Genomic DNA, 21884 nt, shown 5'->3' with positions numbered 1-21884 from the left:
TCTGTACAAATTGTAAATAGCCTTTCGCTCCCTGTATTTTACCCCTGCCACCTTTAGAATTTGAAAGAGAGTATTCCAGTCAACATTGTCAAAAGCTTTCTCTAAGTCTACAAATGCTAGAAACATAGGTTTGCCTTTTCTTAATCTTTCTTCTAAGATAAGTCGTAAGGTCAGTATTGCCTCACGTGTTCCAGTATTTCTACGGAATCCAAACTGATCTTCCCCGAGGTCGGCTTCTACCAGTTTTGCCATTCGTCTGTAAAGAATTCGTGTTAGTATTTTGCAGCTGTGACTTATTAAACTGATTGTTCGGTAATTTTCACATCTGTCAACACCTGCTTTCTTTGGGATTGGAATTATTATATTCTTCTTGAAGTCTGAGGGTATTTCGCCTGTTTCATACATCTTACTCACCAGATGATAGAGTTTTGTCAGGACTGGCTATCCCAAGGCCGTCAGTAGTTCCAATGGAATGTTGTCTACTCCGGGGGCCTTGTTTCGACTCAGGTCTTTCAGTGCTCTGTCAAACTCTTCCCGCAGTATCGTATCTCCCATTTCATCTTCATCTACATCCTCTTCCATTTCCATAATATTGTCCTCAAGTACATCGACCTTGTATAGACCCTCTATATACTCCTTCCACCTTTCTGCTTTCCCTTCTTTGCTTAGAACTGGGTTTCCATCTGAGCTCTTGATGTTCATGCAAGTGGTTCTCTTATCTCCAAAGGTCTCTTTAATTTTCCTGTAGGCAGTATCTATCTTACCCCTAGTGAGATAAGCCTCTACATCCTTACATTTGTCCTCTAGTCATCCCCGCTTAGCCATTTTGCACTTCCTGTCGATCTCATTTTTGAGACGTTTGTATTCCTTTTTGCCTGCTTCATTTACTGCATTTTTATATTTTCTCCTTTCATCAATTAAATTCAATATTTCTTCTATTACCCAAGGATTTCTACTAGTCCTTGTCTTTTTACCTACTTGATCCTCTGCTGCCTTCACTACTTCATCCCTCAAAGCTACCCATTCTTCTTCTACTGTATTTCTTTCCCCCATTCGTGATAGTTGTTCCCTTATGCTCTCCCTGAAACTCTGTACAACCTCTGGTTCTTTCAGTTTATCCAGGTCCCATCTCCTTAAATTCCCACCTTTTTGCAGTTTTTTTCAGTTTTAATCTACAGGTCATAACCAATAGATTGTGGTCAGAGTCCACATCTGCCCCTGGAAATGTCTTACAATTTAAAACCTGGTTCCGAAATCTCTGTCTTACCGTTATATAATCTATCTGATACCTTTTAGTATCTCCAGGGTTCTTCCATGTATACAACCTTCTTTCATGATTCTTAAACCAAGTGTTAGCTATGATTAAGTTGTGCTCTGTGCAAAATTCTACCAGGCGGCTTCCTCTTTCATTTCTCAGCCCCAATCCACATTCACCTACTACGTTTCCTTCTCTCCCTTTTCCTACTACCGAATTCCAGTCACCCATGACTATTAAATTTTCATCACCCTTCACTATCTGAATAATTTCTTTTATTTCATCATACATTTCTTCAATTTCTTCGTCATTGGCAGAGCTAGTTGGCATATAAATTTGTACTACTGTAGTAGGTGTGGGCTTCGTATCTATCTTGGCCACAATAATGCGTTCACTATGCTGTTTGTAGTAGCTTACCCGCATTCCTATTTTCCTATTCATTATTAAACCTACTCCTGCATGACCCCTATTTGATTTTGTGTTTATAACCCTGTAGTCACCTGACCAGAAGTCTTGTTCCTCCTGCCACCGAACTTCACTAATTCCCACTATATCTAACTTTAACCTATCCATTTCCCTTTTTAAATTTTCTAACCTACCTGCCCGATTAAGGGATCTGACATTCCACGCTCCGATCCGTAGAACGCCAGTTTTCTTTCTCCTGATAACGACATCCTCTTGAGTAGTCCCCGGCCGGAGATCCAAATGGGGGACTATTTTACCTTCGGAATATTTTACCCAAGAGGACGCCATCATCATTTAATCATACAGTAAAGCTGCATGCCCTCGGGAAAAATTACGGCTGTAGTTTCCCCTTGCTTTCAGCCGTTCGCAGTACCAGCACAGCAAGGCCGTTTTGGTTATTGTTACAAGGCCAGATCAGTCAATCATCCAGACTGTTGCCCTTGCAACTACTGAAAAGGCTGCTTCCCCTCTTCAGGAACCACACGTTTGTCTGGCCTCTCAACAGATACCCCTCCGTTGTGGTTGCACCTACGGTACGGCTATCTGTATCGCTGAGGCACGCAAGCCTCCCCACCAACGGCAAGGTCCATGGTTCATTGGGAGGGCCTAACAGGCGTATGTAAAAGAATAGAAGCTTTCAAATTTCGCGTTACCGAATTATGGAGAAAATTTGACGTTACGGAAGTATGGTGAAAATTGGACGTATAGATCCAGTACCAATGAGGGGGCACTGAATCGAGTTGGGTAGAAATGAGATTTATGGCACAGTTTGGTTAGAAGGTGGAATAGTTTGATATGAAAGATTGAGAGGTAAAAAAAGGAATAGCTAATTCGGTATTGGTGAGATTGGGGGGGGGGGGGGGGATTCAAATTGTGGGAGTAAGCCACGACTTGAATACAATACTAAGGTTCAAATGCATGCGGATTGCGGTAGTTATGCAGAGATGAAAAGACTTGCACAGGATAAACTAACGAGGAAAAGGTGCATCAAACCAGTCTTCGGGCTAAATATTACAACATGGGCAGCAACAACAACATATCTAAAGGTTTTGTGAAATTTATGAAGGAATATTAGATTCCAGCTAACATGCCGACACAGGAGAATCCCGCCAGGGTAGCCATGTGCGTTAACACGCTGCTTCCGGGGAGACGAACCAGAGGATAGAACCCGGTAGGTGGATTAACTGCAAGAGCCGGAGAGCTGGGCAGCCTGGATGTGGCCTTAAGACGATGTGAGCGGTCAAGGTGAATACTGGGCTTGTCACAAAACGTTTAGAAAAAACGTTCTCAAACTTTAGCGTGGGATAAAACTTAGACGCAGACAGATGGGATACACTGATTCCGTCCCGGGAGGGGGTGGGCGGAGGGGGCAACAGAAAAAGTTTCTGGCCACCCTCTAAGAGGCAAGAAAAACTGACAAGACACTTTCATTTCCTTACGAAAATTGTCTTGTCTGTACTACATTCACGGAAATAACAATTCGAAGTAATTTACCTTGTAAAGCAGTTTGGATATTGTATGGAAGTTGTACTTAATTTACAAAAGTTTCTGTATCTAAAAGAATAGCAAGAGAAATTTAATAGGGTAGTCTCTACAGTCGGACTCACATACGTTAGCATTTATGGAGGAAAATGAATTGTAGAATTAGATGTGTCATTTACTTTGCAAGAAAATATTTTGGGTATTCCAAGGAACGATTATGTAGCAGCTTTTCGGTAGCGTGGCAAATGCTCTCGTCAATTTATAAAGTGGAAATAGAAACACCAGAGGCGAAGAAATCAGAAAGATAATAAAATACACTGAGATACATAATTATAGGACCCCTTTTTCGAAACACCGTGATAGTCTTCCATTGCGACGTGTGAGTTTGTAGGTTGAGTCAAAGGTGCCAACAACGTATGTCTGTAACGGTGCGAAAGTGTGACTCCCTGCGACGACACCATTGGGCTCGATGATTATCCAAACAGCATGGTGTGGACACTTGCGAAAAAAAAGGTCAGAGCTCAGAAGTTAAGGCGACGTAGAAGGTAGGTTAACGACATCACTTTGGCACCAGCTTTCACCACAATTCAGTCCAATGCCACCGTGGACTTCTCACATTATGGGAAGGTCGTCACACCCTCTCTTATCCATGTTTCACCCATTATTTTGACACCTCGGCAACACTTAGTGTTGAAATCACACGGTTTTCTTTTGGATAGCCTAGGAAAACATTTCAGATACATCACCACCACTCAGAACCGACATGAAAAGGAATCAAGAGTGGCTTAAATGGCGTCAATAAAACAACCTCTTTCCTTGGGGCGTTGATTCCCGCACATTTCGGGTCGGAAATGAGCTCTCAGTGCGACGAGCAACACGACAACATTCATCACAACCTTCGACGCTACTAACACCCATGGAGGTTTCAGTCCCTCTCTAGGGACACTGTGGAGAAAATCTGAACGTGATCCAAAGCAGCAAAGTGTGCTTATCGTTTTAGAGACCTCCCGTTACTGCAAGCCCTACTGTGGCGTGATCACGAGGTGCTGCGACGTTGATATATGTGTGAATACAATGGAAAAGGCTCCCTCTAAGATCTTCATTTTGGCAACACCCTTGGTAGAACCCATCCACATTTATTGAGAGTTTTAAAAATATGTTTTTACAGAGAAAACCTGCGAAGTGGCCCTAGATGCCTGCAGGAAGGCAACCACTTGACCCCCTCAGATGCCAGTTGCCTGCCTGCAGGCGTCTGGAATACTTCGCAGTTTTTTTTTCATAACGGCTCTGAGCACTATGGGGCTTAACATCTCAGGTCATTAGTCCCCTAGAACTTAGAACTACTTAAACCTAACTAACCTAAGGACAGCACACACATCCATGCCCGAGGCAGGATTTGAACCTGCGACCGTAGCGGTCGCGCGGTTCCAGGCTGAAGCGCCTAGAACCGCTCGGCCACCAACGGCCGGCTCACAGGTTTTGTCTTTAAAGGTATATCCTTAAAACTTTCAATAAATGTGTGTTGGCTCTACAAAGGGTGTTGCCGAAATGAAGATCTTAGAGGGAGCCTTTGCCATTGTATTCCCACTTCTGTCAATGTCACAGCCCTCTGTGATCAAGCCACAGCAGGGTGTGAAACAGGGCAGCTGTAGAAACAAAATCAGTCTTTACTGCTTCAGATCATATTCAAATTCCGTAGAATGATTTTCAATGGTCCATAGTGGTTCCATCCTGTACATGAAAGCAAAAATTGCATCATGCTGCATGGCTACGACCTTGTTCAATGGGTATGCATCCCCACAATGTTCTCGCGGGGGGGGGGGGGGGAGGGGTGGGAGGGAGGGGGTTGTACGTTTTGGGATGTCAGCAGAGTCGAAGGTTGACGTGAATTTGTCCTGTTCCTTATCACACTGAGAGCTGTTTAGACCGCGAAATGTGCGGGAATTAACGCCCCAAGGAAAAGGAGTGGTTCCTTTGACGTCTTTTATGCTACTCCCTGAGGCCTTCCCGAACCTGATCTGAGCGGAGGTGTGTCTACAATCTTAGAATCTTTTCTCCAGCCACCCACAAGAAAACCGCATGATTTGAAGGCAGGGTGTCGCCGTTCTGACCTCCATCGCAGAGGCTTCAAAAGAGCAGGTTAAATGTAGTAAGAGGGGGTGTGACGACCTTCCCATCACGTGACGTTGGGCAGAATATCGGTGAAATGTGGCGCCAAAGTGACGTCATTAACCCGCCTTACACGGCACATGGACTTATGAGCTCTGGCCCTTTTTTCGAGTGTGTCGACAAGTTGTTTGAACTGTCGTCGAGGCTGGGGCGACGTCGCTGGTCGCCATGCTTTTGCAGCGTTGCAGAGAAACGTTGTAGGCACCTTTGAGCCAAATTTCAAACTTGTACTTCGCAATTATGGTGTTCCGGAAAGTGGTTCTTTAACTGTGTTGCACGGTGCAGATTATAGACACGTTTATCGCGCCTTTGAATGATGCACGAAATCATGAATAGCAGCTGAGTTGTTCACACGTTAGTGACGCGAGGAGATCACTTTTTGAAATTTCAACAGAGAAATATCCTGTAACAGTTTTAAAAATTCTAAAATCCTGAAACTTCCCGGTAGATTAAAACTGTGTGCCGGACAGAGACTCGAACTCAGAACCTTGCAAGGCTCGCAGGAGAGCTTCAGTGAAGTTTGGAAAGGGGAGACGAGATACTGGCAGAAATAAAGCTGTGAGGACCGGTCGTGTGTCGTACTTGGCTAGCTCAGTCGGGCGCCCCCTGTAATAAAAAAAGACTGAGAGAATGGATCCACGATGGACTTGAACGGGTGTCATGTGACGTCCTCCCCGACCAAATGGAAAGAACAATAAAGGCAAAGGTCACGAGTTCGAGTCTCGGTCTGACACATACTTTTAATCTGCCAGGAAGTTTCATACCAGTGCACACACCGCTGTAGATTGAAGATTTCTTTCCAAAATTCTAATTTACACTGAAATTTCAATTCTCGATCGCCTTATCCTCTGCAGTACATGGTTTTCAACATCATTCAAAGGTACGTCGAATGTTCCTCTAATCAACTTTACTTCTATCTCTGAGAAAAATCGTTTCACAAAGCATTTTATTGTTCTCTTCCTTTTATTTATTTTTAAGTCTTGCTGGAGATAAATAAAATGTTCAGTATTCTGTTATTATTAAGAATATGTGGATCAAGACAAAGAAAGTTTCATTTTATGGTATGATTTGCCATTTCTCGACACTTCATTTACTTAGCTAGCAGCAGCTGTTCGTGAAATATTTCAGTTTTCCCCTCAAGTCACTAATTATGTTAGCTCAATTATTTTGATTACTTTCAAGCAATTAATCTCTCTCTCTCTCTCTCTCTCTCTCTCTCTCTCTCTCTCTCTCTCTCTCTCTCTCTCTTTTTTTTTTTTTGCAAAACTAAACCTCATTCTGGTCAATTTCGTACCCCATTTGCCTATTTGTCCGTTCCCCACTCTTGGTGTGGCTGCCAGAAAAGTATTTTTAGCGCTCTGCGAAGCGACATTTACTTTTGTCTGAAATGTCTTATTTTATCTGTAATGTAGAGAAGTGAACCAGGAACTTTTTAATACGTCAAATACAGGTTATTTTGTGTCACACTTGCTACATACGACCACAGTCAGGTCTAGAAATTTCTTGAGCTGAGTAGCAATGTAGTTAATAATTTGGCACTACAGGTTCCCTTGTGTACTTATAATTTGCAATGATCAGCATGCACAGTTTCAGAAGGGTGAGTGGGATTTTTAGAGAGCTATTCATTTAGAAATTATTAAACGTAAAGATCACGGAAGTCAAAGATGAGAGAGAGAATCTCCATATTCCGTTGGACAGATTGTTTGACTGGCTTGTCACGGTTAAATGTTGTACAGTAGCATCAGTAATTTTTTCGCTGTTTAAACGTATAAGCAGTTGACTGTCCTGTAGTCCGCCCCCGGTAGCTCTGAGTGGTCAGCGCGACAGACTGTCAATCCAAAGGGCCCGGGTTCGATTCCCGGCTGCGTCGGAGGTTTTCTCCGCTCAGGGACTGGGTGTTGTGTTGTCCTAATCATCATCATTTCATCCCCATCGACGCGCAAGTCGCCGCAGTGGCGTCAAATCGAAAGACTTGCACCAGGCGAACGGTCTACCCGACGGGAGGCCCTCGTCACACGACATTTTTATTTTTACTGTCCTGTAACTCAGAAATCATATAAGGCTCAATGTTGGACAGTAGGTAACTCTTGCTGACGCTCATACATTTTGGATACTACTTTTGTCTTTGAAAAAACCACGTTGAATAGATTACAAAACCGGTTTTAGAGACCATTAAGACATCAGTAGCCCCTCATTGTCAGTAATGAGACTGTCACAGAGTTAATGTCACTGTTCAAGCTCACAAAACAGCTGGGCACTAATGCAACACGACAAATGATTCCTAAGTAATGGAATCAGTCTCATTTCTTTTTTGACACATCAAGTAAAATATTCAGAACACTAGCCAGTTAGACATTCGCCAAAGGAACTAATCCATTCAGCTTATCACCTTGCAGCTTTTACGGACACGTGTAACACGTAGTGAAAATTTACAGAATTCAATCTGAACTGCAGCTGTTAGTTGATAAATTGACCAGTTTTTCGATAAGGGGAAGATGACCTTCGATATGTTTGACATCGGAAAAAAAGCTCTGCAGCATTGTAATCGTGTATAGGTGCTCAAAGAAAATTTGTGTCACGACAACTATATTCACAAGCGAAATGACCGCTTTTGACAGAAACCATCTGCCTCATCGAGCTGATAAAGAAAGACTGCTGCCTTAGAAGTGATAAAACTTGCACTACATTATACTAGTAGTGACCGCTACCTGCTTCGTACCATAGCCGTCACATTAAAACCCCTCTCGTAACGTAAGTAAAACTAGAGGATGGTGGTATATGAGAAGAGCTTTGGTGAATTCCATGAATAATGTAGGAGGATTAGGGTTCAACGTTCTGTACCCGTGGAGCAAATTGCACGAAACAGCAAGATACAGTACGGCAAAAGTTTGAATCAGCCGGACGAATAAGAAGAAGAAGAATAATTCTCCGATGGCGAAGCCAAATCATCTATTATATTCGTTAAGGCTAAATATTGAAAACCCAAATACTTCCCCCCAGTTCGTAACTCCGTTTTATAAATTCTCTCCCTCCCTCCCTCCCTCTCTCTCTCTCTCTCTCTCTCTCTCTTTCTCTCTCTGTCACACACACACACACACACACACACACACACACACACACACACACACACACATCTGTCTGTCTGTCCGTCTATTAAGACCTCATTTTCTTAGGAACGAGTGGGCGTATCAACTTCAGATTAATCTCACACGCATAGGTTTGCCGTTCCTTGGTAGTATGAAACATTTAATCTTTTAAGTCAGTGCTATGAAAAGATATGATTATTTATGTCACATATTTTTATACTCGCAAACTCACTCTTCAAAACCTATAGGAAAAGTCCCATTGACATAGAATAATGAAATTTGACAAGAAGGAAGATTTCAAAGTATAACTAAGAGAAGAAATTCTAAAATTGATAAACTGTAATTATATCACACAAAAAGTAACTTTTTGCCGTTGGAACTTGCATTGCGCCCATAGAAAAATATTACTGCGTGCAAATATAAAATATAAGTTGAAGTCCTGATTTAGTAAGTAAACGAAAATATTTTATTAGATCTTCTCCCTCTACATGTATAAACTGAAGTCATCTGCTCGCTTCTTTACGTATGTACGGCTAGTCTCAGGAACTACAGTAGAAGTTTTGATTCGGACTTCCAATGCCCGCGACCGATATCTCGCCAGTATCGATACCGATAACAGGCGAAAATCGTTGAGATTCCCGTTTCCCGGGATGGATGAACTACTTATATGCATTAAATTTGTACGTAGCCCTCAGTGCATGAGACCAACTGGCCAATTTTAGTGAAAATCGTCCCTAAAGTTCTAGAGGCGTAGTTGTCTCAGAATTGACTGGATCGATAGATAACTGAAAATTAAGGATTTTTCGTTATCATATAAGGGGTTCAAAAACGCATATCTTCTGAGAAATCGAGAAAACTGACTTTGCGAAAGCCGCTTATATACCAATTAGGCTAGCAGCTGCTACGGCTCTGGCAGAGCGACCAAGGCTGTAGAGCGAAGGACCTGTCTTCGATTCCCACACGCGTTCTAGTTTTTTTCGTATACGTTTTTCTCGGTATCGAAATTGGTAGGAATAGGATGGTTAATAACATAAATAAATCAATAAGGAATAATTCTAAACCTGTGGATGCAATAATGATCTGTAGTATCATTCAACTTTCAGAAAGAAACTGGTACACCTGCCTAACATCGTGTAGGGCTCCCTCGAGCACGCAGAAGCGCGGCAACACGACGTGGCATGGAGTAACTAATGTCTGAAGTAGTGCTGGAGGTAGCTGACACCATGAATACTGCAGGGCTGACCATAAATCCGTAAGAGCACGAGGGAGAGGACATCTCATCTGAACAGCACTTTGCAAGGCATCCAAGATACGCTCGATAACGTTCATGTCTAGGGAGTCTTGCGGCCAGCAGAAGTGTTTAAACTCAGAAGAGTATTCCTGGATCCACTCTGCAGCAATTCTGGACGTCTGAGGTGTCGCATTTTCCTGTTGGAATTGTCCATGTCGGTCGGAATGCACAATGGACATGAATGGATGGAGGTGATTAGACAGGATGCCTACGTACGTGTCACCTGTCAGAGTCATATCCAGACACATCAGGGATCTCATATCACTCCAACTGCACACGCCCCACACCATTACAGAGCCTCCACCAGCTTTAACAGTCCCCTGCTGACATGCAGGGTCCATAGAGACATGTGGTTATCTCCATACCAGTACACGTCCATCCGCTCGAAACAATTTGAAACGAGACTCGTCCGAGCAGGAAACATGCTTCCAGTCATCAACAGTCCAATGTCAGTGCTGACAGTCCCAGGCGAGGCGTAAAGCTTTGTGTCGTGCAGTCATCAAGGGTACACGAGTGGGCCTTCGGCTCCGAAAGCCCGTATCAATGACGTTTCGTTGAATTGTTCGCACTCTGACACTTGTTGATGGCCCAGCATTGAAATGTGCAACAATCTGCGGAAGGGTTGCACTTCTGTCACGTTGAACGATTCACTTCAGTCGTCGTTAGTCCAGTTCTTGCAGGATCTTTTTCCGGCCGCAGCGATGTCGAGGATTTGATGTTTTACCGGATTCCTGACATTCGCGGTACACTCGTGAAATGGTCGTATGGGAATATCACCACTTCATCGCTATCTCGGAGATGCTGTGTCCCATTGCTCGTGCGCCGACTATAATATCACCATCAAACTCCCTTAAATCTTGGTAACCTGCCATTGTAGCAGCAGTAATCCATCTAACAACTACGCCAAAAGCTTGTTGTCTTATAGTATACAGGCGTTGCAGACCCCGCAACTGTTTGAAGGAATGTGAAGGCGTGTAATAAAGTGAATAAAAGAGCCATTGTAAGTCTATCAGGATTCAAATTTTAAATATTCACTATCCAAGTTCTTTGACGAATATAGAGGGTCTTTCACGAGTCCTATCACAGGCTTCAAGGGTTTGTAGAAGGGACTAATCAGATAAAGTTTTAACTGGGAATCCACGTCTCGAGCGTAGCGCTTGGATGTAAAATCGGTTTGAAGGTCGGATCGAAGATCAGATCGCGGTACGCAAAAAGCAGAAACAGTGACCTCTGACATGTGCACTCTACAGAAGCTGTTCCGTCGCATGCCCGCGTACGTAGGATCCACACCCTGGCGCGCGTCCGTGAAGCACCGCAACCAACCCTCATAGTTTCTCGCAGCCGTTGTTGGACGAAAACGGCATGTGATGGACGAAGGCGACCAGAATTCGTTCTCGATGCATGCGTTATGCGTCTGTTGCATTTCGTACCGCACCATAAAGTGGGAGTTTTGAAAGGGATCTGATCTTCCATCTTTTTTTTACATTCAAATGGTACATTTCCGGAGTCGGGTTTCTTTCATAACATTGTCTAATTAGTTCCCTCTACAACCCCTGGAAGCCTATAACACGAGTTGTAAAACCACCTCTATTTACCTACCTTGTTGCTATTCGTTGTTGATTTATTTACTTCGTGAACCTCTTATCACCACCAATTTCGATACAGAGAAAAATACATACGAAGAAAACTGCAGAATGCATCTAGGAATCGAACAAATACCCTCCGCTTCTGACCCAGTTTCCTTGGTTGCTCGGCCGGCACCTCTTTCTTTGACAGGTGTTAATCTTACGGGTACATAACGACCCAGCCAGTTTTCATCCGATTGCGTTGCATAAACTTTAGTTCTAATTTTCTCAAAAAAATGAGATATAGTGAATTCAAATATTTTAGAGCCCTTTATTTTAGATGTTACACAAGTGGTCTGCCAAACACAAAATGAATATTGTGAAAAAAAAGAAACGTACTTGTGCCATCAGCAGTATGTTTATTCTCTACCGGTTTCAATCAGTACAACCATATTCACAAGAGAAAACTGTAAGGTACAAGAAAGACGCACATAAAGTATGTACAAGCATAATACAAAATGAGTCATTAAAAAGCTCATATTATAACCATAGTACTTAGACAGTGCACATCATTTGATCAAAAATATATTCGTCAAATATTACCCTCTATTTATTCAGAATGTTCTGCAAACCAATCGCGAACGATTTTGGCCTGGTGAATTGGCACTTTGTCATCCATAAAAATTTCATCGTTGTTTCGGAACATGAAAGTCATAAATGGCTGCAAACAGCCTCCAAGTAGCCGAAGATAACCATTTCGTCAATGAACGATTCAGTTGAACCAGAGGACCCATATAAACACAGCCCACACCATTATGGAGCCACCACCGCCTTGCACAGTGACTTGTTGACAAGTTAGGTCCGCGCCTTCGAGGCAGCTGCGCCACACTCGAAGCCCACCATCAGCCTTACCAACTGAAATCGAGACTCATCTGATCAGCCAACGGTTTTCCAGTAATCTATGTTCAAGAGAGGAGAAGACCTGCAGGCGATGATGTGCTGTGTCGGTCGTCTGCTATCAAGGCCCATTAACGCTAAATTATGCCGCACTGCCCTAACGGATACGTTCGTCGTACGTTCCACATTGATTTCTTCGGTTATTTCACGCAGTGTTGCTTGTCTGTAAGCACTTACAACTCTACACAAACACTGCTGCTCTCGGTCGTTAAGTGAAGGCTGTCGGACCCTGCATTGTAAGTGATTTGAGGTAAAGCCTGACATTTGGTATTCTCGGCACACTCTTGACACCGAAACTGAATGTCCCATGTGCCCGAATGTCCCAGCTACCTTTCCGCGTTCAAAGCCTCTTAATTCCTGCCATGCGTCCATAATCACGTCGGAAACATTCACATGAATCACCTGACAACAAATGACAGCTCTGGAAGTGCACTATCGTTTTATTCCTTGTACACGCGATGCTCCCGCCTCTGTATATGTACACTACTGGTCATTAAAATTGCTACACCACGAAGATGACGTGCTACAGACGCTGAATTTAACCGACAGGAAGAAGATGCTGTGATATGCAAATGATTAGCTTTTCAGAGCATTCACACAAGATTGGTGCCGGTGGCGACGCCTACAACGTGCTGACATGAGGAAAGTTTCCAACCGATTTCTCATACACAAACAGCAGTTGACCGGCGTTGCCTGGTGAAACGTTGTTGTGATGCCTCGTGTAAGGAGGAGAAATGCGTACCATCACGTTTCCGACTTTTGATAGCCTATCGCGATTGCGGTTTATCGTATCGCGACATTGCTGCTCGCGTTGGTCGAGACCCAATGACTGTTAGCAGAATGTGGAATCGGTGGGTTCAGGAGGGTAATACGGAACGCCGTGCTGGATCCCAACGGCCTGGTATCACTAGCAGTCGAGATGACAGGCATCTTATCCGCATGGTTGTAACGGATCGTGCAGCCACGTCTCGATTCCTGAGTCAACAGATGGGGACGTTTGCAAGACAACAACCGTCTGCACGAACAGTTCGACGATGCTTCCAGCAGCATGGACTACCAGCTCGGAGACCACGGCTGCTGTTACCCTTGACGCTGCATCACAGACAGGAGCGATGGTGTACCCAACGACGAACCAGAGTGCACGAATGGCAAAACCTCATTTTTTCGGATGAATCCAGGTTCTGTTTACAGCATCATGATGGTCGCATCCGTGTTTGGCGATATCGCGGTGAACGCACATTGGAAGCGTGTATTCGTCATCGGCTTACTGCCGTATCACTCGGTGTGATGGTGTGGGGTGCCATTAGGTACACGTCTCGGTCACCTCTTGTTCGCATTGGCGGCACTTTGAACGGTGGACGTTATATTTCCGATGTGTTACGACCCGTGGGTCTACCCTTCATTCGATCCCTGCGAAACCCTACATTTCAGCAGGATAATCCACGACCGCATGTTGCAGATTCTGTACGGGCCTTTCTGGATACAGAAAATGTTCGACTGCTGCCCTGGCCAGCACATTCTCCAGATCTCTCACCAATCGAAAACTTCTGGTCAATGGTGGCCGAACAACTGGCTCGTCACAATACGCCAGTCACTACTCTTGATGAACTGTGGTATCGTGTTGAAGCTGCATGGGCAGCTGTACCTGTACACGCCATCCACGCTCTGTTTGACTCAATGCCTAGGCGTATCAGGGCCGTTATTACGGCCAGAGGTTGTTGTTCTGGGTACTGATTTCTCAGGATCTATGCACCCAAATTGCGTGAAAATGTAATCACATGTCAGTTCTAGTATAATATATTTGTCCAATGAATACCCGTTTATCATCTGCATTTCTTCTTGGTGTAGCAATTTTAATGGCCATTAGTGTATATATCGCTACTTTTGTCACATCAGTGTACGTAATCTGTATATAAGAGTGATGGGACCCTCACTAATGGAAGTGATGCGCTGTCATTTGCAGATGACGACGACGATGACGATGACGACGTTCCAGTGCAGCCAGTGGTGGCAGCGGCGCCAGCGCAGCCCGCCGCCCCCGCGGCCGTCGCTCCGGTGCAGGTAGCGCCTGCCGCTGCCGCCCCCGCCGCCGCCGCAGCCGCCGCCGCTGCCGCAGCCTCCGAAGAAACGGCCGCCTCGGCGGACTACACAGCGCCGGGTGAGCAAGCGCAGCCGCTGCAGTACGACGACGCGGAGGCAGACGCCGAAGCGGACAGCCAGGCGGAGGCGGAGTCCGCCGAGGAGGCGGCGGAGGCCGTGCCCGACGCGTCGGAGGTGCGCCCGGAGGCGGTCGCGGCGCCGCCCCCCGCCGTCCAGGAGCCGGTCGGTGCCGGCGGCGACGACGACGACGATGACGACGACGACGATGACGACGACGACCTGGGCGTCGGCGACCTCGACGAGGACGACGACGACGACGATGACGACGACGATGACGAAGACGACGACGAAGACGACGACGATCTGGACGTCACCGACGACGTCATCGAGGCGAAGAGATCACGTGAGTCCGCAAAAGCCAATCTTGCCTGATTACGCGCCCGGTCGCGGGGCGCCCGGCGAACGTACGAACACTCTCGCGCGTCTCGTTATTTATTTTAATTTATATATTTATTTTAAATATTTATTCGACGCCTACGTGTGGAAGATGAGAAGTGAGCGGTTGGCTTCGCAACTACGGAAGAGACACGTGTGGACTTCTCACAGACTACCTTTTTTTTTGTGGTGCGAAAAGGGCGCTACCTTTGGGCTGAAAATAACTCGACCAAAGTAGAAAGACTATTAACCTTCTTCTGTTGCCCTGTACACTCGGAAATCTGTGCTGCCTATAATGTACGCATGGAGGATGAGTCCTGGTTTCGCGACCAGTAAATGTCACGTTGTGTGGTGACTGTAGATGCTCAGGGATCTAATGTGTACATTTTTACTGACTGAATCCGTGTAATGTGTCAGAAATTACAGAGTGATTCAATACACAAATTTTAATCAAAAAATGTGTTGTTATTTGAGCAGAAACATGTACCTGTCGAAAACCTCAAACTACTAAGCGGCGTGACATCTACTAATTCACGATAACTGTTCTTATAAGACTAATAATCTACTAACGACCATCTAGCACATTTCAATGTAACACTGATAAAACAGTACGAACATTTTAACCCATAAACATAAACATCTGGTTTCGGCATAAAATATCACTTCATTGTTTATTAGCTGTGTAACTGGCTTCTCATCTAACTGTTTTCGAATAACTGAGGGTGCTTCGATTTGTTAACACTTGAAATTCGGATACGCCTTCGTAAATATGTCCTTCTTTTAATCAAGGAAGTTCAGTATAGTTTTCCATTTGTCCTCTACCTGAGGTTGTGAAACTGTTGGTTATTACCGTTCAAAATTTCCTGCGAACGATTGCATGTTTCCCTGGTTGCGACAACTGTCACTGGCTAAAATCTCTAATATTAAAAGATCCATTTTTAATCCGCCTATAAATGCTTCTAACTACATATGAAATGTATTTCACAGTTCAATTCTCTTCAGATTCCAATTTGTACTCCTAAACTGTCATAGGAAAGGGACGAACATTTCCTTAACACAGAATAAGTCAAGGATTCTCTCCCTCTCTCTTTATTTCTTTTCTTGTCAGTCAAGTGATGTCAAAGTTTTATCATTTCGATCTATAGGCCGTTTTGGTCCTGTCTTGCAGGGCAATTTCTGTTAGCCTGGGTAAGATCATGTCAGTTTAGGGCTACGTGCAGTCAGGAAACTTCGTATTTTTTTCTTACTATTTACAACTTTCTATCTGTCATGAACTACACGTTTACTGGAAGATCAAATAATAAAATTTGCGACATGAAAGAGACGACAGGTCTTTCAATGGGATAAAATTAAAAGAATTGCTTACAGCTCTCACTGAGTTTATTACATCAACAAACATGTACGGTTTAATCATTATATTTGAACTGCTCTAGTACGATTTGTGAACCGACTGAAAGCGTTAACTCATCACTGGCTCCTCTTCCTCCTTTCCAAAGATCACAATGACTCTCCCACAATGACAATAGCAGTCCAGAAAATGGATGTAGTGCAAACTGTGGCCTTAGTACAAGTATAATATCGTAGCTGGAAACGAAGTTGTTTTGCTCTTGGAGGATCAGTGGCAGAAAAATCCAACCTCCATTAGAATCTCAAGCCTGCGTCCGTTCTCTATTTCTACAGCAATGCTGGCGGCCACTGGCGCAAGACCAAACTTCAAGTCGCTTCTTGAGGTATGCTAGAGACAGCAGTTTTAAACTGTTTTAAATCGGTGGATAACTGCCAAGTTTCCTATCCTCTGGGGTTCATCCCAGTCGGTACTAGAAATTTTTTTCCCTCTAACTTTCATCTGAGGCAATAACAAGTAATGTGAAACATGCGAAGTTGTACTGTGGTTCGGAATCCATGATGAACTGTAGGTATCCCTGTAATTTGTCTGTGTAAATCAGTTCAAAGATGGGGTAATGCAAGAGCATATCACCTGCAATAGAAGCATGCCTAGTGAAACAGTGCGGTACTGAAACTAAGCTTTAGGTTGAGGACAACTTAATATACACTCCTGGAAATTGAAATAAGAACACCGTGAATTCATTGTCCCAGGAAGGGGAAACTTTATTGACACATTCCTGGGGTCAGATACATCACATGATCACACTGACAGAACCACAGGCACATAGACACAGGCAACAGAGCATGCACAATGTCGGCACTATACAGTGTATATCCACCTTTCGCAGCAATGCAGGCTGCTATTCTCCCATGGAGACTATCGTAGAGATGCTGGATGTAGTCCTGTGGAACGGCTTGCCATGCCATTTCCACCTGGCGCCTCAGTTGGACCAGCGTTCGTGCTGGACGTGCAGACCGCGTGAGACGACGCTTCATCCAGTCCCAAACATGCTCAATGGGGGACAGATCCGGAGATCTTGCTGGCCAGGGTAGTTGACTTACACCTTCTAGAGCACGTTGGGTGGCACAGGATACATGCGGACGTGCATTGTCCTGTTGGAACAGCAAGTTCCCTTGCCGGTCTAGGAATGGTAGAACGATGGGTTCGATGACGGTTTGGATGTACCGTGCACTATTCAGTGTCCCCTCGACGATCACCAGTGGTGTACGGCCAGTGTAGGAGATCGCTCCCCACACCATGATGCCGGGTGTTGGCCCTGTGTGCCTCGGTCGTATGCAGTCCTGATTGTGGCGCTCACCTGCACGGCGCCAAACACGCATACGACCATCATTGGCACCAAGGCAGAAGCGACTCTCATCGCTGAAGACGACACGTCTCCATTCGTCCCTCCATTCACGCCTGTCGCGACACCACTGGAGGCGGGCTGCACGATGTTGGGGCGTGAGCGGAAGACGGCCTAACGGTGTGCGGGACCGTAGCCCAGCTTCATGGAGACGGTTGCGAATGGTCCTCGCCGATACCCCAGGAGCAACAGTGTCCCTAATTTGCTGGGAAGTGGCGGTGCGGTCCCCTACGGCACTGCGTAGGATCCTACGGTCTTGGCGTGCATCCGTGCGTCGCTGCGGTCCGGTCCCAGGTCGACGGGCACGTGCACCTTCCGCCGACCACTGGCGACAACATCGATGTACTGTGGAGACCTCACGCCCCACGTGTTGAGCAATTCGGCGGTACGTCCACCCGGCCTCCCGCATGCCCACTATACGCCCTCGCTCAAAGTCCGTCAACTGCACATACGGTTCACGTCCACGCTGTCGCGGCATGCTACCAGTGTTAAAGACTGCGATGGAGCTCCGTATGCCACGGCAAACTGGCTGACACTGACGGCGGCAGTGCACAAATGCTGCGCAGCTAGCGCCATTCGACGGCCAACACCGCGGTTCCTGGTGTGTCCGCTGTGCCGTGCGTGTGATCATTGCTTGTACAGCCCTCTCGCAGTGTCCGGAGAAAGTATGGTGGGTCTGACACACCGGTGTCAATGTGTTCTTTTTTCCATTTCCAGGAGTGTATTTTAAATGACCAACACGGATCATGCTCAGCTAAGACTTATAGTATATCAGCATTTGACGTTTGAGTTGGTTTAAAAACAACTTACATTTACATAGTACCTCACTGGTGCCTGTTAGAATAGCGTACGGTCCTCAACATTTATATGCAGCCAAAGAAACGGAACTGCTGATCACAGAGTCCATACAAGAGGCTCAGGTGCTTCTCCTGTTCCTTTTCCCCCACTTCTGCGCACATGATTTATTTAGAAGAGCTCATATACGATCACTTATTGCGCAGAATCGTCTGTTTCGACTTCTTCGGCTGGCGTCTGTTTCATTGATGATCTGCCGCTTCACCACCACTACTAGCTTACATTCTCAAAGAATTATCCTTCATCATCCATGATGAGAATATCAGCCACTCGCGCTGACGAAACGCCTGATTATCAGCCAAACAATCATCGGGAAGAACCAGAAGAAATCGCTTCCAGGCAACAAGCAAAGAATTCGCAGTGAAAGTCGGATTGATTACACGTGAATCACTTGCTTCAACTGGTGGTGTTTTTGAAACGAAGGCGCCCGTTTTCAAACAGAGCTGCAATAACGTTGCATTGCATGATAGGGGTTGCCTGAGGGGAAAAAACCTCTTCTCTATAAGAAGCTCCTTCTTTTGAGTTTGTCAGAAACATCAAGACTCATTCCGTACAATCCAGCATGTTCTCTCCCCATTCCTTGTAAGCTCACCGTCAAATTTTACGAATGAGTGCGTTGTATAAGCTGCCGCACGTTACTCGATTATAGGAGGAAGATTTTGTGATCTGTTGCTAGACATACGTACATTGCGATCTCAATCTACAACGACCAATCATTTTCTTCTGAAGCATTGTCTAAAAGGAGGCGAGAAACGTGAAAATGAATGCATGGCTCTTTCTCATCGGCGCTTGTGCCAGATTGTATTTGCTCTACCCTCTAACTTCAGTAAGAGTGTGGCCACCGCCGTCGTTCCTGGAGAATTGGACAGTCCTATTAACAACAGCGAAGTTAAAACTGTGACCTTATAACTGACACCTTGTGCTTCCTGTTACTAACAGAGAGTGGTGACTTGGCTTCGTACGCTTCTAACGCCTGACTAACACTACACTGACAGACTGGACCATCAGACACCCAACAGACTACCGCCGCCAAACCGCCAACCGCCAACCACCAGGTAAGTCCGGACTCCAGCTCAGCAGCATCGTCACAACATCTTCGGCGGCAACCTCGAGGTAAGTGACCAACACCTGTTACAGCACACCGAGAATTCAATAAGGACGTCGTAGATATACATATACACACACTATCCGATCAGTAGTATCCAGACTCCTGTTACTGTCCATCCTTCGCCTTCATGACGACGCGAACTCTGCTGGCCACACTATCAGGAGCTGTCTGAATGTCTTCGAAGGAATGGCAGCTCATTCTTCCTCAAGATCCGAAACCAGAGAAGGTAGTCATGCTGGACGCTGGGGTCTAGAGTGAAGTCGACGTTCTTACTAATAGGGGCTCTCGGCAGGCCAGTCTATTTCTGGGATATTACTGTCCACAAATCATTATCTCACAGATGTTGCTGTATGACAGGGTGCATTATCATGCTGATACAAAAAATCATAACAACGAAAAACACGCCCATAATGTTACACTACCTCCTCCGCACTTAACTGTTGACACTATACATGCAGGCGTGTAACGTTCTCCAGGCATTTGCTAAACTCAAACCCTTCCATATGACTGGGGCAGGGTATAGCATGATTCATCACTTCAAATTACTCGTTTCCAATCATCCACTGTCCAGTCCTCAAGCTTCTCTTGGCACTGACTACGCAAACGTGTGGCCTGCGAGGAGCTGCTCGAACATTTTAACCCATTCTTTTTCAATCCCTGCGCACAGTCATTGTGCTAGCTGGTCTGCTGGTAGCACTCTGAAACTCACGAGTGATTCCTTCCACTGATATTATACAATGCTCGACAGTCCCTTTCCGTCAGTACATGACGTCTGACTGGTCTTCATTTTGCTGTGGTTGCTCATTCGCATTTCCATTTCACAATCGCATCACCGACAATCGATTTGGGTAGCTTTAGAAAGGTTGAAACGTCCCTGATTGATCTGTTACTCTGGTGACATCCAACGATTAGTTCACACTCGAAGTCGCTGAGGTGCCCTGACCTACCAATCCTGCTGTTACTTCTTCTCTACTGACAACACAATACTCCCCTCCTTCTTTTGTACTTGCGGGTCCACCTCTCGTGACGTGTAAAAAATGGTTCAAATGGCTCTGAGCACTATAGGACTTAACATCTGAGGTCATCGGTCCCCTAGAACTTAGAACTACATAAACCTAACTAACCTAAGGACATTACACACATCCATGCCCGAGACAGGATTCGAACCTGCGACCGTAGCGGTTGCGCAGTTCCAGACTGAAGCGCCTAGAACCGCCTGGCAACACCGGCCGGCTCGTGACGTGTAGTTGTCAATTCCACATCACATAGGGGTGTCCCGATACTTTCGATCAGATAGTGAACATACCCAGAAAACCAATGTACAGTACTGGCAGAGTGTAGTTCGCCCCAAAATTAACGGTTTACTGTCCCATTACATTCGCCTATTGAGGTCTCTATGCCAGATATAAGATGCTGACGGCAGAATGGTGGCACTATCTTTCTCGAATAAAAGTTCTCTAATTTGGATAAAATTGTTTTGGGCATTAGGCTGCGTAATTATGAAACACTAAAACAACTTCCTTTAGGTTGAAACTTCCTGGCAGATTAAAACTGTGTGCCGGACCGAGACTCGAACTCGGAACCGTTGCCTTTCGCGGGCAAGTGCTCCACCCAAGCACGACCCACGACCCGTCCTCACAGCTTTACTTCTGCCAGTACCTCGTCTCCTACCTTCCAAACTTTACAGAAGCTCTCCTGCGAACCTTGCAGAACTAGCACTCCTGAGAGAAAGGATATTGCGGAGACATGGCTTAGCCACAGCCTGGGGGATGTTTCCAGAATGAGATTTTCACTCTGCAGCGGAGTGTGCGCTGATATGAAACTTCCTGACATATTAGGTTGTTTCTCGCTTTATCTCCTGGTATTCACCAAAGAATTTTCTTCCTCCAACTACTATCCATTCGTGTAGCTGCGTGTTGTGCTCTCTCCCGCTTAATTTTCATTACGGTCCTAGTTATATCTTGTACTCGATATTCGATGTTTAAGTTAATACCTGAAACGTGGCAGTTCTTGGTTGTAGTACAGTATAGAGGGAAGATAGATCTCGCCATATGAAAATTAAACAGACATTTGGAGGAAAGAGAAACAGCTGTGTGATTATCAAGAGCTCAGACGGCAACCCACAACTAAGCAAAGAAGGGAAAACCGAAAGGTAGAAGGAGTATATAGAGGATATACAAGGAAGATGAACTTGAAGGCAATATAATAGAAATGGAAGAGGGTGTAGATAAAGATGAAATGGGAGATATCATACTGCGAGAAGAATTTGACAGAGTACTGGAAGACCTAAGTAGAAACAAGGCCCCAGGAGTAGATGACATTCCTTTAAGTTATTGAGACCCTTTCGAGAACCAACCTCATGACAA

General features: G+C 45.2%; 1 protein-coding gene across 1 annotated transcript in view; it reads left to right on the top strand.

Moving 5' to 3' along the window:
- Positions 1-21884, top strand: part of LOC124775345 (otolith matrix protein OMM-64-like) — a 156872-nt gene that overhangs the window by 85656 nt on the left and 49332 nt on the right. Inside the window, exon 4 of the mRNA XM_047250176.1 lies at positions 14234-14773. Coding sequence (XP_047106132.1) covers positions 14234-14773 — 540 coding nt within the window. The remainder of the gene's footprint in view (positions 1-14233; positions 14774-21884) is intronic.

Source organism: Schistocerca piceifrons, chromosome 2, assembly GCF_021461385.2.
Source record: "Schistocerca piceifrons isolate TAMUIC-IGC-003096 chromosome 2, iqSchPice1.1, whole genome shotgun sequence".
Classification (NCBI taxonomy): Eukaryota; Metazoa; Arthropoda; class Insecta; order Orthoptera; family Acrididae; genus Schistocerca; species Schistocerca piceifrons.
The sequence above is the reverse complement of the archived record's forward strand: the minus strand, read 5'-3'. Positions and strand labels throughout refer to the sequence as shown.